This window comes from Eucyclogobius newberryi, unplaced genomic scaffold (assembly GCF_026437365.1).
Source record: "Eucyclogobius newberryi isolate DKJ021-1_F unplaced genomic scaffold, fEucNew1.0.hap1 SCAF_21, whole genome shotgun sequence".
In the NCBI taxonomy this organism is placed as follows: Eukaryota; Metazoa; Chordata; class Actinopteri; order Gobiiformes; family Gobiidae; genus Eucyclogobius; species Eucyclogobius newberryi.
Window position 1 is genome coordinate 12,831,529 of NW_027315846.1, and position 14,478 is coordinate 12,846,006.

The 14,478-nt window shown below is 41.3% G+C and overlaps 2 protein-coding genes across 2 annotated transcripts; both read left to right on the plus strand.

The window, feature by feature from the left end:
* Nucleotides 1–234: 234 nt before the first annotated feature.
* LOC140370479 (phospholipase A and acyltransferase 4-like) lies at nucleotides 235–2,576 on the plus strand. Its single transcript, XM_072457645.1, has 4 exons — nucleotides 235–363; nucleotides 611–719; nucleotides 924–1,201; nucleotides 2,448–2,576. Exons 1-4 carry the CDS (start codon nucleotides 349–351, stop codon nucleotides 2,562–2,564), a joined length of 519 nt encoding a protein of 172 aa, XP_072313746.1. The 5' UTR covers nucleotides 235–348; the 3' UTR covers nucleotides 2,565–2,576.
* An 8,286-nt stretch (nucleotides 2,577–10,862) lies between these two features.
* foxi2 (forkhead box I2) lies at nucleotides 10,863–14,026 on the plus strand. Its single transcript, XM_072458182.1, has 2 exons — nucleotides 10,863–11,611; nucleotides 12,535–14,026. The coding sequence occupies exons 1-2, from the start codon at nucleotides 10,966–10,968 to the stop codon at nucleotides 13,125–13,127; spliced, it is 1,239 nt and encodes a 412-aa protein (XP_072314283.1). The 5' UTR covers nucleotides 10,863–10,965; the 3' UTR covers nucleotides 13,128–14,026.
* Nucleotides 14,027–14,478: the final 452 nt, after the last annotated feature.

Here is a 14,478-nt window from a genome sequence, read left to right on the forward strand (position 1 = left end):
TGTGTTGATGATATTAGAAGGCGTTAAAATACTTCATATTAAATCTTCCAAATTGTATCCATTTTGTATAGTTTTTCTTTTCTTTTTTTTTGTCATCAGACTCGATATGTGACGTTGCATTTCAGAGGAACAGAAACTTGCCCTCCTGCCTCTGATCATTCCCAGTATTGGAAGTTAATGATTCATCCAGCTTTTATAGTTGTTTATCAGTTGCCTTGTCAGTGGTTGTTAGCATTAGGTGTTTCCAGCACTTATTACAACACTTCTGCCGCTTCTGAAACTTAAGCCGTGAGTTTCATTTGCACTGCTATAAAGTAGAGGCTGCTCCAGAGACTGCCAGGAGAAGACATGGCCCCAACACTGGTGAGTCCGCATCAGATTTGTCCTTCAGTTGTCAATGTTTGTGTCGAAAATGCAGTATTTTGTGCGTATTGTTGAGTACATTTGTGCGGCTGAAAAAAGTGATAAGGTGAGATGTTCCAGGGACGGCTACATTTTTGTATGACTTTAAATCAGTGAAACTTTTTTGGGTACAAACTCCTTTTGAACAAATCATAATTTCACAAACATTTAAAAATACGCTGTAACTGTATGAATATTTCTTTTATAGTTTGATAACCCTCCAAAGCCTGGGGACCTGATCGAGATTCACAGAGGGTCATATGAACATTGGGCCGTCTACGTTGGACAAAATGAAGTGGTCCATTTGATCCCACCAAGTAAGTCATACTTTCTTTTATATAAACGTAATGTGATATCTGGGAAACAAGTCACTTTGGAGTTAGTGGAGCAGTAACTGTTATAGGCCTGTGGTTCATTTATGTTCATCTGGATATAAATCACATCAGTTCAATTCAAACTAATGTATAAAACCTCATGTCTTTTTAATTAAATAATATACTCTATGTCTGTTGTGTCCTTAGCCTATGGAGATGGTGATGTGTTAGGTCTTGGTAACCTGGTGCGGTACCTGGACAGCAGCAGTGCCGAGGTGAAGTGTGAGAAGATCTGGGACGTAGTGGGACCGCACCGTTACAATGTCAACAACCTCCTGGACCACAGATATGAAGCCAAGCACCCAAGCTACATTGTGAGGGACGCCCTAAAGCTGGTGGGACGAGTGCTGCCCTATAGTTTGGCTGGATACAACTGTGAACACTTTGTCACTACTCTGCGCTACGGCAAACCAGAATCCAGACAGGTGAGGCTATAGTCCAGGATGATATGCAAAATCAAGATCATAACCACTACCTATAATGTTATCACGGATATTAGATTTCTAGCAGGTCCATTTCAAATCATGCAAATATGCCCTGAAACTTAGGGATGGATACTTTGGTTAAGCTCCAGGGTCATTGTTTTATTTTGCATTAAATATTAAAACAAGATTTTTAGTTTATTTATTATTTGCCGCCTATAAAATTGCAATTTAGATTTATATGTCGAACTTTGTTCCTCAGTCAATATTTCAAGCAAAAGTTAATACAATTTAACACAATATTATATAAGTATAAGCTGTGCCTGCCTGAAATGCAATATCAGGAAGGTGCATAACGGAGCAAACACAGGTCTACTGCCACCTAGTGGCACTTTTATTACTACATGTTATTGATTGACAGTTTAGGCTTAGGGTATTCTATTTACACATACATTATTCAAGGCTATGGTATCCAATTTAAATCAAAATACACAAACATACATAATTCACACCTTTTTATAGCAGAACCAAGTAACTGTAGTGACAGAGCTCCCTCTGCAGCTTCCTTGTGAAAATACACTCTCAGAGAACAGACCCAAAAGCGAAATAAGGCAGTAAGATACATTTTTTTATCATTACCAAATACAAATTTTAAAAAAGAGCGTATCCTAGGATTTCACAGCATAGGCTTGTTTCCCGCCCAGAGACAGCAGGGGGAGACGACGTACACTTCAAACACCTCAAATACATATTTAACCCTCAGGGACTTACAAAGACATTTAATACAGTAACATGTTCCTCAGTTCTCCTTGAAACAAAGCAAAATAAACAATTTCTAGAGTCATGATTAGATTGTTTGTGTTGAACAATTGCAGTGCAGACTTTTTAAATGTAAAGTGAAAGAGCTGGTTGTATTAGACAAACTCTGCTCATGTGAAGAAGAGCCCCTGTCTGCACTCTGCACTGATGAGCTGATCACACACTGTCAGAGCATGAACAATGGGCCAGTCACACTGAACCCAGTCCAGAGGAGAAGCAGATGTCTTTCTGAATAAACGTGATTATACAAAATCTCCAAACAAAAAAAATCTTGATTAACAACATGATGAAAGATTCTGAATTGTAAATTAATCATTTAAAATTTAACACTTGAAAAATTCAACAAAACATTTAACACTTGAGAATTTACAACTTCTGCTACAGCTATAAGCAGAAATCAACTATAAATATTTATTTTTTTATCTTCCAGGTGAAAAACGCTGTTGAGATTGGAGGGGCAGCAATGGTAGGAGTCGCGGCCGTTGCATTCGGAGCTGTTCTGTTTGCTTCTCTTCTCAACAACACCAATGATGACGATGATGATTAAATGTTTACACCAAATATATGTCATGGCCTGCTCTGATTAAAGTATAGATTATACATTTGGGATGTTGAGATTTTTTTGTTAATTGACAATTATACTGTGACCTGAGTATAATTTTAGAAGAAAGCTAGTTAAGAGGAATGTTATGGTACAATGTAAAGTTAATGTTACTGAAGGATTTCACTATTAATGGGTTTCAGTGGTATTTAAGCAATTAATAGTTTAAAAACAAAATATAACTTCTGAATGGTCAAATGTCCTCAAAATGACACAACACCGAATGGTATTAAATGTAAATAATTGCAAAAGTTTTCATAAAATTACAATGCAACGAATGACCCTGTGCTTGGTGCATTATGTTACGTAACATGATAATGCTTTGAAAATAAAAGATATGTGATTTGGTTTTGGCCTTTACTGGTAATTGATGGGGTATTCATATAAGGATGTGTGCCTACTGAACATTTATATCAGCTAAACACCTTATGATAAGCATCGTTTAAAGCGGTCCAGTAACACAGTGTTGGTGTAAACGTTTGGTGAATGAGCGCTTTACAGGACAGTGGAACAGGTGAGTGCAGCTGGGACCGTCCCACACAGGGTCTCCGTTGTTCCAGAGGTCACTCCCAAAGCCCCATGAAATCACTGCAGGCTAAAGCGGGACCTGATCTTCACACAGGCGTATCGCGGCAGTGCCAAATATCACACTGGATTAGAATGTGGATCCATTCCAATTACAGCTTTAAAACATGGCAACACACATGGGACATTTCTCATTCGGGATGATTTACGGCTGTGTAAATTGACAAAGAGTTAAATTATTGTAGACCCAAAAAACGATATGATCCTTAATTAGTGAGTCAAAATTATGTGTATTTTTTATTGAAACAGTTGAATGCTTGTTCAGTGCAGAAAGCATGCAGTAGAATCTCATTTGAATGTGGCGATATAGACTGTGTTCGTCTATGGCAGATGGATCACCTCCTACAATATATGTGACCGGATTGTTCCTGCGATGTGTTATGAATGTGATGTGTAGAAAGCCACGAGACACGGCTTATCTTTTGTAGGCACCCTCCGTTTATTCTTGTCAACTGGTTAACAGAAAAACACCAAACAAGTTTACATGTGCCACGAGGCAAATCCAGCCCAAACTAAAAAAGGATATAACAACAATTAAATCAATATACAACACATAAAACATAAAGGACGACACGATGGATGGATGGATGGATGACTGACCTCTTCCCGAGACAGAGATATTAAAAGGGAAGAGGAAGTCACGACCGTCAAATTTATAAGGAGAACACACGAAGGAGAAGAAGTAGGGGCTGGAGGACACTGACAGCACAATAAAACAAATAAAACAAAGTTGAACACAATATTAAACAAAAATAATAAAGATTTTGTGTGATTATACTGCAATGATGTATAGACTGGTTACATATATACACTAAAAATGCCAGACTTCTCGCTCTTCATCCGTATCTCATACTTCTACAACCTTGTCTGGTTGGGCTGTGCCATGGTTACTCTATACTTCCTCTGCAATATGGTTAATAGTCCTGTCCAGAAAAAAAGTTAGAGGTAATCCCGCTCATCTATATTTTCTATTATTATTTTAGGCAACTCCATGATATGTTTTTGTAATGAAAATTAGATAAAATTGTATGTTGCAGAAAGGGACCTCCAGGCTTTGTTTTCAAATTAGAATAAGTGTTATTTACAGGCCAGTTGGCCCCTGTTTTATGTAGAATTGTTGTTTTAAAGTTTAAAATGTATTATTGGACAGCCTCTTTTTTCTTTTTAACATATATATAACATTACAGATCTCATTTACTCTTACATAATAGAACATGCAGGTGCGAATACTAAAACATGCCTCTTACTACTATGTTGCTCACACACAGCCCACTATAAAGACCCTGACTTGTCACTTGACTTCTTGTCCAGGTTCCCAAATGGCAGACGGGCACACGTTTGACCCGCTTGTAATACATCTTCAATCTGGACAAAGCTGTCATTGACTCTTGTCTTTGCACCTGCTATATTTGTACAGACCCTCTTCCTGTGAGTCCCAAATAAGCTACAACTTCTTACAAGCGCCTCTGACGATAGAAAAGTCAACAAAAAGCAGTTGTTTTTTGTGAGAGGAGAGAAGGAAAAGGAGCTGGCATCAGGACTGTAGTTGGACCACATAAAGAGGACGGGACGTGCTTTTGGAGATGTTGTACGGGACCACCCCAAACGAGGGGTTTTGGACGGGACAGAGCGGTCAGGTGGCTCTCCCTCCAATGAGCTTACAAAGAGGAAAGTGTTTCGAAAAGCTTAGGGGGAGATTAGAATAAGAATGCCCCTGTTAATGATGTTGTGTGCAGTTTTAGACACAAAGTCATTTGTAAAATAAGTCATTAGAAGACAAAGCCTGTTTTATTTTTTTTCACTCAAATGACTCACAGTGAATTTAAAACAGAGAAAGCATCGCCTACTCGTTACAACACAAGGGGCCATGTGCCATAGGCCTGTAACTAAGGTATCAAGTATGACTCTATTTGGACTTTGAATCAACAATGTAGTAGTAAAGTCTTAAACTGTTTAAAATAATATTGAAAGTGCATATTTTCTACTCCAGCTAGATATTTTTGTTCAGTCAAGGTCCTCGGCGTGAGACTATGTCGAGAGGGAAAAAACTATAGAATGAAGGAGAGTCTTTGAAGAAGCTGTCCTCGCAAAACACTATATTAAAGTTAGATGACACGTCACAGAACCATGCTGTTCCAGTCCTGCCTGTAAAAGGAATCAAACCTACTCCAGTGGTATCTAAAACCAGCACTGAGCTCCTGGGCCTAAATACGGACTCTTTCCATCATCATCTATCTTATTTAAATGTAAACGTAATCTTCTGTCTTCTCTTTTATGTCTTTATCTGTTTCATGATTGTAATGCATTGTTTCCCCTGTAAAGCACTTTGTGTTGCTTTCTGTACAAAATGTGCTCTACAAATACACTAACATTGTTGCATGTTCTGTCTGGTTTCTGTGGCCCATATAGCCTATTTCTATTGTTGTACAATGTTCAATTTCATAAACAGACCAGTCTGGAGTCAGACATATGCGATGAGATAATAGCGGTACATACCAGCTTGTACAGACAGACTTTCATAGCAGGCGGCATTGACACGGAGCAGTTCAGTTCTGTGGGTACTTCACATGTCTTGGAGAAGTATAGAATATGACCGCAAGCATTTCATTCTGGCAAGAGAAAGAGACAAGTAAACAGTAGACTTTAAAATGGTTTTGTTTTTCTGTTTTTTTGTTTTGGTCTCTTGTTTGTCTTGTATGAATGTAAAGCCATCTTTCTGTTGGTTTGCTTTGGAACAGAGCGGCACGGTCCAAAGTAGTAGATTCCAAAGCAGGATCGCTATGGCTCCAGGTACGCTTTTAGCTAAGTAGGGGCTTAATGTATAATTGTTTATGGGTTATCCTGAATCATATGTCAAAATACATACAAACCAACCAACCCCAACCTGTGCCTAAATGTACAAGTGAATGGCTCTCTTTCTGCACAGACTCCCCTCACTGGCTCCATTTTCCCAACAGTCTATGGTCTGTGTGTGTTTGCTTGACTGAGGCTGCAGAGATATAACTGAACATGTTTATTTCCCATGACTTCCTGAGTAAACGCTCTCCATCGGTCTAACAGTGGCGGATTCACGTAGGCCTCAAGCGCAGGGCATAAATATCTGACTGAAATAGACCAGGAGCAACAGCAGCGGTTTGTGTCTCTCCTCAATGCCTTAAATGTTTCAGAAAAAACATATGAAAAAAAGCTCTTTGCATTGACATATTTGCAGCTCTGGCCTTCACTGATCTATGACTGGGCTGCATGCTAACCTCCGTGTGAGCGCCATTGGCAACGTACAACATGAGCATTGATGAGAAAAAAAGTTTCCACAGTCCATAAGTGCTTAGATCCTTTTTTTCCAACTCACAACTACAATAGATTGACACAATTTCTTATAGTACGCTAACGAGAATATTATAAAAAGACTGCACTAGCGCTGCAGCCACTTGAAATTTGAGGCTTTGCCACCAGATGCCGCCAAAACACAAGACAAAACTATCTTGATTTATACTCTTTCCCATTCTATTTCAAACATGACCAAAAGTATATTTCAAACTTGATGTAAAGACCTATTTAAAAACTACACAAATATGACTAATAAAGCATAATATATTGTTTTATGGCCATTACATTTTCCATTTTCCTCATCTAGCCTAACTCTTTCCCATGCGTTTCTGTGGTTTGTTCTGTCAGTTGCTTCATATGTAATAATGTTTTGGTTTATTGCCATTGCATTTCACACAGCCATAAAAACCCACACCAATTCATGCTGAAGAAAACTACAAATCATTGCTTTATGTGGCTGCAGTCACTTTGAACGTCCGCATTTCTTCTCACTCCCCAAAAGCCCCTCAAAAGTAAAGAATAAAAGAATAATTCATAAACTTCTTCAAAAGCGGAAAAACATCAGAGTGCCCCTGTCTCACGTTCTCCTAGTTGGGTTTACTGTGACGTGCGATGAGCTGGAGGGGATTATTGTTGAAGCTAACCCCGATATTATAGCATTACAGTCAGACAGAGAGACTCCTGGTGCTACAGCGGCACAATTACCCTGCGGCTGCGACAGAGGGAGAGAGATGGAGGGATGGAGAGATGGGGAGAGATGGGAGAGAGATGGAGAGAGATGGGGAGAGATGGAGAGAGATGGGAAGAGATGGAGAGAGATGGGAAGAGATGGGGAGAGATGGAGAGATGGAGAGAGATGGGGAGAGATGGAGAGAGATGGGAAGAGATGGGGAGAGATGGAGAGATGGAGAGAGATGGGGAGAGATGGAGAGAAATGGGGAGGGATGGAGAGATGGGGAGAGATGGAGAGAGATGGAGAGAGATGGAGAGAGATGGAGAGATGGAGAGATGGAGAGAGATGGAGAGAGATGGGGAGAGATGGAGAGATGGGGAGAGATGGAGAGAGATGGAGAGAGATGGAGAGAGATGGGGAGAGATGGAGAGAGATGGGAAGAGATGGAGAGAGATGGGAAGAGATGGAGAGAGATGGGAAGAGATGGGGAGAGATGGAGAGATGGAGAGAGATGGGGAGAGATGGAGAGAGATGGGAAGAGATGGGGAGAGATGGAGAGATGGAGAGAGATGGGGAGAGATGGAGAGAAATGGGGAGGGATGGAGAGATGGGGAGAGATGGGGAGAGATGGAGAGATGGAGAGAGATGGAGAGAGATGGAGAGAGATGGGGAGAGATGGAGAGATGGAGAGATGGAGAGAGATGGAGAGATGGGGAGAGATGGGAAGAGATGGAGAGAGATGGGGAGAGATGGAGAGAGATGGGAAGAGATGGAGAGAGATGGGAAGAGATGGAGAGAGATGGGAAGAGATGGGGAGAGATGGAGAGATGGAGAGAGATGGGGAGAGATGGAGAGAAATGGGAAGAGATGGAGAGAGATGGGAAGAGATGGAGAGAGATGGGAAGAGATGGAGAGAGATGGGAAGAGATGGAGAGAGATGGAGAGATGGAGAGATGGAGAGAGATGGGGAGAGATGGAGAGATGGAGAGAGATGGGGAGAGATGGAGAGAAATGGGGAGGGATGGAGAGATGGAGAGAGATGGAGAGAGATGGAGAGAGATGGGGAGAGATGGAGAGATGGAGAGATGGAGAGAGATGGAGAGAGATGGAGAGAGATGGGAAGAGATGGGGAGAGATGGAGAGATGGAGAGAGATGGGGAGAGATGGAGAGAGATGGGGAGAGATGGAGAGATGGGGAGAGATGGAGAGAGATGGGAAGAGATGGAGAGAGATGGGAAGAGATGGAGAGATGGAGAGATGGAGAGAGATGGAGAGATGGGGAGAGATGGGAAGAGATGGAGAGAGATGGGGAGAGATGGAGAGAGATGGGAAGAGATGGAGAGAGATGGGAAGAGATGGAGAGAGATGGGAAGAGATGGGGAGAGATGGAGAGATGGAGAGAGATGGGGAGAGATGGAGAGAAATGGGAAGAGATGGAGAGAGATGGGAAGAGATGGAGAGAGATGGGAAGAGATGGAGAGAGATGGGAAGAGATGGAGAGAGATGGAGAGATGGAGAGATGGAGAGAGATGGGGAGAGATGGAGAGATGGAGAGAGATGGGGAGAGATGGAGAGAAATGGGGAGGGATGGAGAGATGGAGAGAGATGGAGAGAGATGGAGAGAGATGGGGAGAGATGGAGAGATGGAGAGATGGAGAGAGATGGAGAGAGATGGAGAGAGATGGGAAGAGATGGGGAGAGATGGAGAGATGGAGAGAGATGGGGAGAGATGGAGAGAGATGGGGAGAGATGGAGAGATGGGGAGAGATGGAGAGAGATGGGAAGAGATGGAGAGAGATGGGAAGAGATGGGGAGAGATGGAGAGATGGAGAGAGATGGGGAGAGATGGAGAGAGATGGGGAGGGATGGAGAGATGGGGAGAGATGGAGAGAGATGGAGAGAGATGGAGAGAGATGGGGAGAGATGGAGAGATGGAGAGATGGAGAGAGATGGAGAGAGATGGGAAGAGATGGGGAGAGATGGAGAGATGGAGAGATGGATAGAGATGGAGAGAGATGGGAAGAGATGGGGAGAGATGGAGAGATGGAGAGAGATGGGGAGAGATGGAGAGAGATGGGGAGAGATGGAGAGATGGGGAGAGATGGAGAGAGATGGGAAGAGATGGAGAGAGATGGGAAGAGATGGGGAGAGATGGAGAGATGGAGAGAGATGGGGAGAGATGGAGAGAGATGGGGAGGGATGGAGAGATGGGGAGAGATGGAGAGAGATGGAGAGAGATGGAGAGAGATGGGGAGAGATGGAGAGGTGGAGAGATGGAGAGAGATGGAGAGAGATGGGGAGAGATGGAGAGATGGGGAGAGATGGAGAGATGGGGAGGCTGTGTTAGGGAGGTCATATTGGTTCGATCAAATAAGAGATGGAAGATAATATGAATATATTTTGTTCAATGCCATTCATTTCTTATGTAATTTAGTTCAAACTGAGACTAGAGATCGGTCATATTTATCATAGAGAACATGTAGAGTGGGCCCACCAAGATGGTTTGTACCTGGGGCCCAGAATTGTGTGTTATGTCGCTGCTAATTCATTTAAAATATCAAATATGTATATATATATTAGACTACTATTATCATTTTAGATGCTACTCTGTCCAAGTCATTTTCGTTGTGGCTCAATAAAATGTGTCTAAATCTAGGTTGAAGCCTGATACTTCACCTTGAGCAGATGCTTTTTCTAAATCTTAATTTTTCCAACCTATTTTTGCAAGCTCACAATGATAATCTCTGAGGCAAGAACTTCATTCACAAAAAAACACATGAATGAAGAGGATAGCTTTCCCGTCTTTGTCTCCCTCTTGTGGTTTCTGTTGGCACCACATTTTGGGACTCGTTCCAGCCTCTCTGTGAAACGACAGGAAGACGGCTCCATCTTGTGATCAGAAAGAAATACTAATTTTGTGCTTGTCGTTAGTCTTGAGTCAGCAATAGATGGCGCCATAAGACACAAATAAATCCGTCCAAGTGGGACAAGAACGCTTATCGAATCATTTGTAGCCAATGGGAAGTTATTGCCAAGAACTGCAAGCCTTTTGAAGCTACAGGTTTGACTATGATCAAACTTAGAAGTGGGTGTTTTGTTTCTCTGTTCATTTTCCTTGTGTAATTCAGTTAATGCTGTTCCATGTTGCTGCCATTGCCATGACATTATTCCAAAAACTGAGTGTGCCTGGAACACACGCCACAGACAGAGAGTATTTTATGATTTACAGTATATATTATTATTATTGTTATTGTTATCAATAATAATGTGAATCATAAGAATATGAATGATGTGAATTTGAATATTAATAATAATGATAATAATAATAATGGATTCTGGATCCCAGCCAAAGTAAAGCCTATTCAAGAAATGCATATATTTAAAAACATACTTTCCTCAGATTAATAACTCAATAACATGGTAATTTCTAAATAATGATATATTCAAATACACCTTGTATGGCTACACTTTACACAGAATGTATGTAAAAATACTATGTAATGATTAACACATTGTACTCTGCTGTCAGTCACCGTGACTTCACTGCTGATTGAGAGGACGAGAAGTATTTTGCTGAATGAACTTGACCACGCCCCCTCTCCCCTCCTCGCCTCCCTATTGGCTCCTGTCTTATTCCCGTCCTCGTGGTGGCCGCGCTCCCCGCGAGCCTTTATGTTTTGATCCAACTCACTCCAAACCCCAGTGCGTCCTCCCGCTCATTAACAGACACTTTTACGCCTCTCGTCTCCCCGTGACTCTGGGATGAACTCCATAGACCCTCTCCAGCCGCACCAGCACCACCAGCCGCACCAGCACCACCAGCACCAGCAGCAGCACAACAACCCCTCTACACCCCACTCTGCGCCCGCAAAAGGCGAGGACATGACCGCGGTTTACTGTGACAACCTCAGCTCCATGTACCACCACCAGCAGAGCGTCCAGAGCGCGCAGAGGCCCCCGGGATACGGCCCGCACGCGCTCGGGGACTACGCCTCGTCCGCCAACCCGTACTTGTGGCTCAATGGCCCGGCGGTGAACTCCACGTCCGCCGCGTACCTGCACCACGCCAGCAGCCCGGCGCCGTTCATCCCGCCGGCCTACGGGTCACAGCGGCAGTTCCTCACCAACTCGCCCGGGTTTGGAGGCGCGGATCTCGGGTGGCTGTCCATCGCGAGTCAGGAGGAGCTGCTGAAGCTGGTGCGGCCGCCGTATTCCTACTCCGCGCTGATTGCCATGGCCATCCAGAACGCGCACGACAAGAAGCTGACGCTGAGTCAGATTTACCAGTACGTGGCGGATAATTTCCCGTTCTATAAAAAGAGCAAAGCCGGCTGGCAGAACTCGATCCGGCACAACTTGTCTCTGAACGACTGCTTCAAGAAGGTGCCAAGAGACGAGGACGACCCCGGTGCGTAAACCGACCTCTTGTCATGTTCCAAGTGCTTTTGGTTTGTTTGTTTGTTTGGTTTGTTTAGTTTGTTTGTTTTTCAACCAAATTGCACCTTTTGTTATATTTAGTCATTGATAAGTAAATATATGTGTTAATTTATCTGACTGATACAAATATTGGGAAAAATAGAAAAAAACATATTTTTTATTGATGTTAAAAAACAAAACAAAAATAACTGTTTGGTGCTTAATCTAAAAAAAGTTTAGGGCCTAAAAAAGTGAAGCTGAAAGGCAAAAATGCTATAATGCGTTGTCAGGCCTGTGAAATACATTTCACAAAATGCAAGAATTTTGTGTGATTTTAAGTCAAATCAGTTTAAATTAAAATGCACAAATTTGCAGGAGGAATAAAATGCACACGTGCCACTGTTTTTAAATATATATATATATATATATATATATATATATATATATATATATATATATATATATATATATATATATATATATATATATATATATGTGTGTGTGTGCTTGAGTTTGCATTATGGATACAAAACCAGACAACTTTAAACATAATATGCATGTACTTACAATTTAAATATTTAAAAAATCATATTATTTGGTAATTAATTGATTATATTGGGCCTTTTATTGCTTTACAATATATAAATATATATATATATATATATATATATATATGTGAGATTTAGAAATATTTCTGCTGCAATAACATACTATAATAACCACAATAAAGTTGATAATTTCATATTTGTCATAATATTTTCTTAAAATTTAATTAAAATTAAAATGGAGGACTAATGTCACATTGGCCAAAATTTTAATTGTGCAGTATTTGTATCTATTGACCTGCAGTTTAATAACTATGAACTAAAAATCAATGTTAAGGTTTGCGGTCTAAAATAAATCTTCACCTTGCAGGCAAAGGGAACTACTGGACACTGGACCCAAACTGTGAGAAAATGTTTGACAATGGAAACTTCAGGAGGAAAAGAAAGCGGCGCTCTGACCCCAGCTCCTCTGGATCTGTGTCTTCTGTGAGCGCCTCTAAAGTCCAGGACGTCTCCGAGAGGCCTGCGGGTGTGGGGTCCTCCCTCAAGTCCCCCGATAGCCCACCATCTCTGCTGGGACAGTCCTCTCCTGAACTTGAAGACCACCACCAAAACCACAAGGGACACACCTCAAACTCACCCTGTTTTAGCAGCTTCTACAGCGCGATGTCCAGTCTCAGCTCTCCAAATAGATCACAGGGGGCAATAGGACTGGTCAACGAACTGGCCAATAGGAACATTACGGCGGCCCTGTCTCCATACCACACTTCCCACAATGCACCACAGCAGCAGCAGGACGTTACTGCGGCAACGGAGCATGGAGACTCCAGCTTGCACTTCAACAGAGGAGTTTACTACAACACGCTCAGCAGTGGAGGACAGAGTGGACAGTTTAATGGACATTTTTATAATAGTTTTAGTGTCAACAGCTTGATTTACCCACGAGACGGATCTGAGCTTTAGGAGATACTCAATTCTGGAAAATCTTAGGGGCAAATGTTGTTACAAGATCAAATGAGTCAGATTTTTAATTGATCTTAAACAATATTTCAGTCTGGTGAACATATATTTTGGAATTTCAATGCAACAAATATTTTAGACATTTGAAAGGCAGTGCAGTGAGCATTGAACATATTTTCTAAAATCAAAATAATTTATCTTACACCTGAAATGTACTATGTGTTTGTAAGCACAAACACATGCACAAGCCGAGTGTCAATCAAACTGTGGACGTTTAAAGATTTATTGATATTGATGGCACTTGAATGCACTGAACGGACAACATAAACAAGAGCACTTTTCCCTTTTTGTTTTCTTTTCCCAAGAAGCTCTTACAGTTTAACATGTTTAAGACAATCACTGGACACTACTGACAATTACTGTATTTTATATCCTGTCAATTATCCTGGCAATGACACTGTGAGCTGCTCAGCACAGCATCAGCTTTTAAAAGCAAGATTTTATGGAGCATAAATATGTTATCGAACACGTTTTATATTGTTGCTTTTAACAGCTAAAACGTCATTGTAAACTGTCATATTTTGTTTGGGCACATACTGTAGTTCTCTTCATATTTTCAACCAAATTTCATGAGGTTGACGTTTTCTTCTACATTCGATCCCCACCCTCACTAATTTAATATTTTTTGCTGATGTTCATTCACTAATATGCCATAGCTGCCTTTGTTGACCACTGTTACCTCAAATACTTCAAATACTTCAAAGTGCCCTGTCTCATGTGCGCAGCTGCAGTCGCACTGTAGATTTGTAACCCACACAAAACCTAATGTTCTTTCTAGCTGACTGAACCACTGCTGATGTACAGAACACGTGCCTATATAATAAATGTTTATTTTTGTAAAAGGTGACTAAGCCTTGTGACTATTTGGACTCATATTTCCTGCTGATGTCAGAGAAGATGGCCTTGGTTTTGGACCATCTTGGCAGCAACATTTACAAGCGGAAAGAAAAACGTTTGTTACATTGTGAAAAAGTAGCACTTTTCCACAGTTCATGTTCACAGTTCATGATTTGATTGGTGAAAAGTGTTGGCACCTTTATAAAGAGGAAGCTCAAACCCATGTTTAAGTTTCCAGCACAATTTAAACCACAAGAAAGAAAGTGTACAGTGTTAGTTGCAGGCATTAAATGATCAGCCGGATATTCCTCAGATTATTTTTGAGACATCATATCGCTCCGTTTAAACTAAATCTGTGGCTAATGTGACAAACACGTGTCATTTGATTTTCATTCTTGTTGATCCAAAAGCAAAATCAAGCTAAACTAACTCTAATAAGTAATACATGTCATCAAAC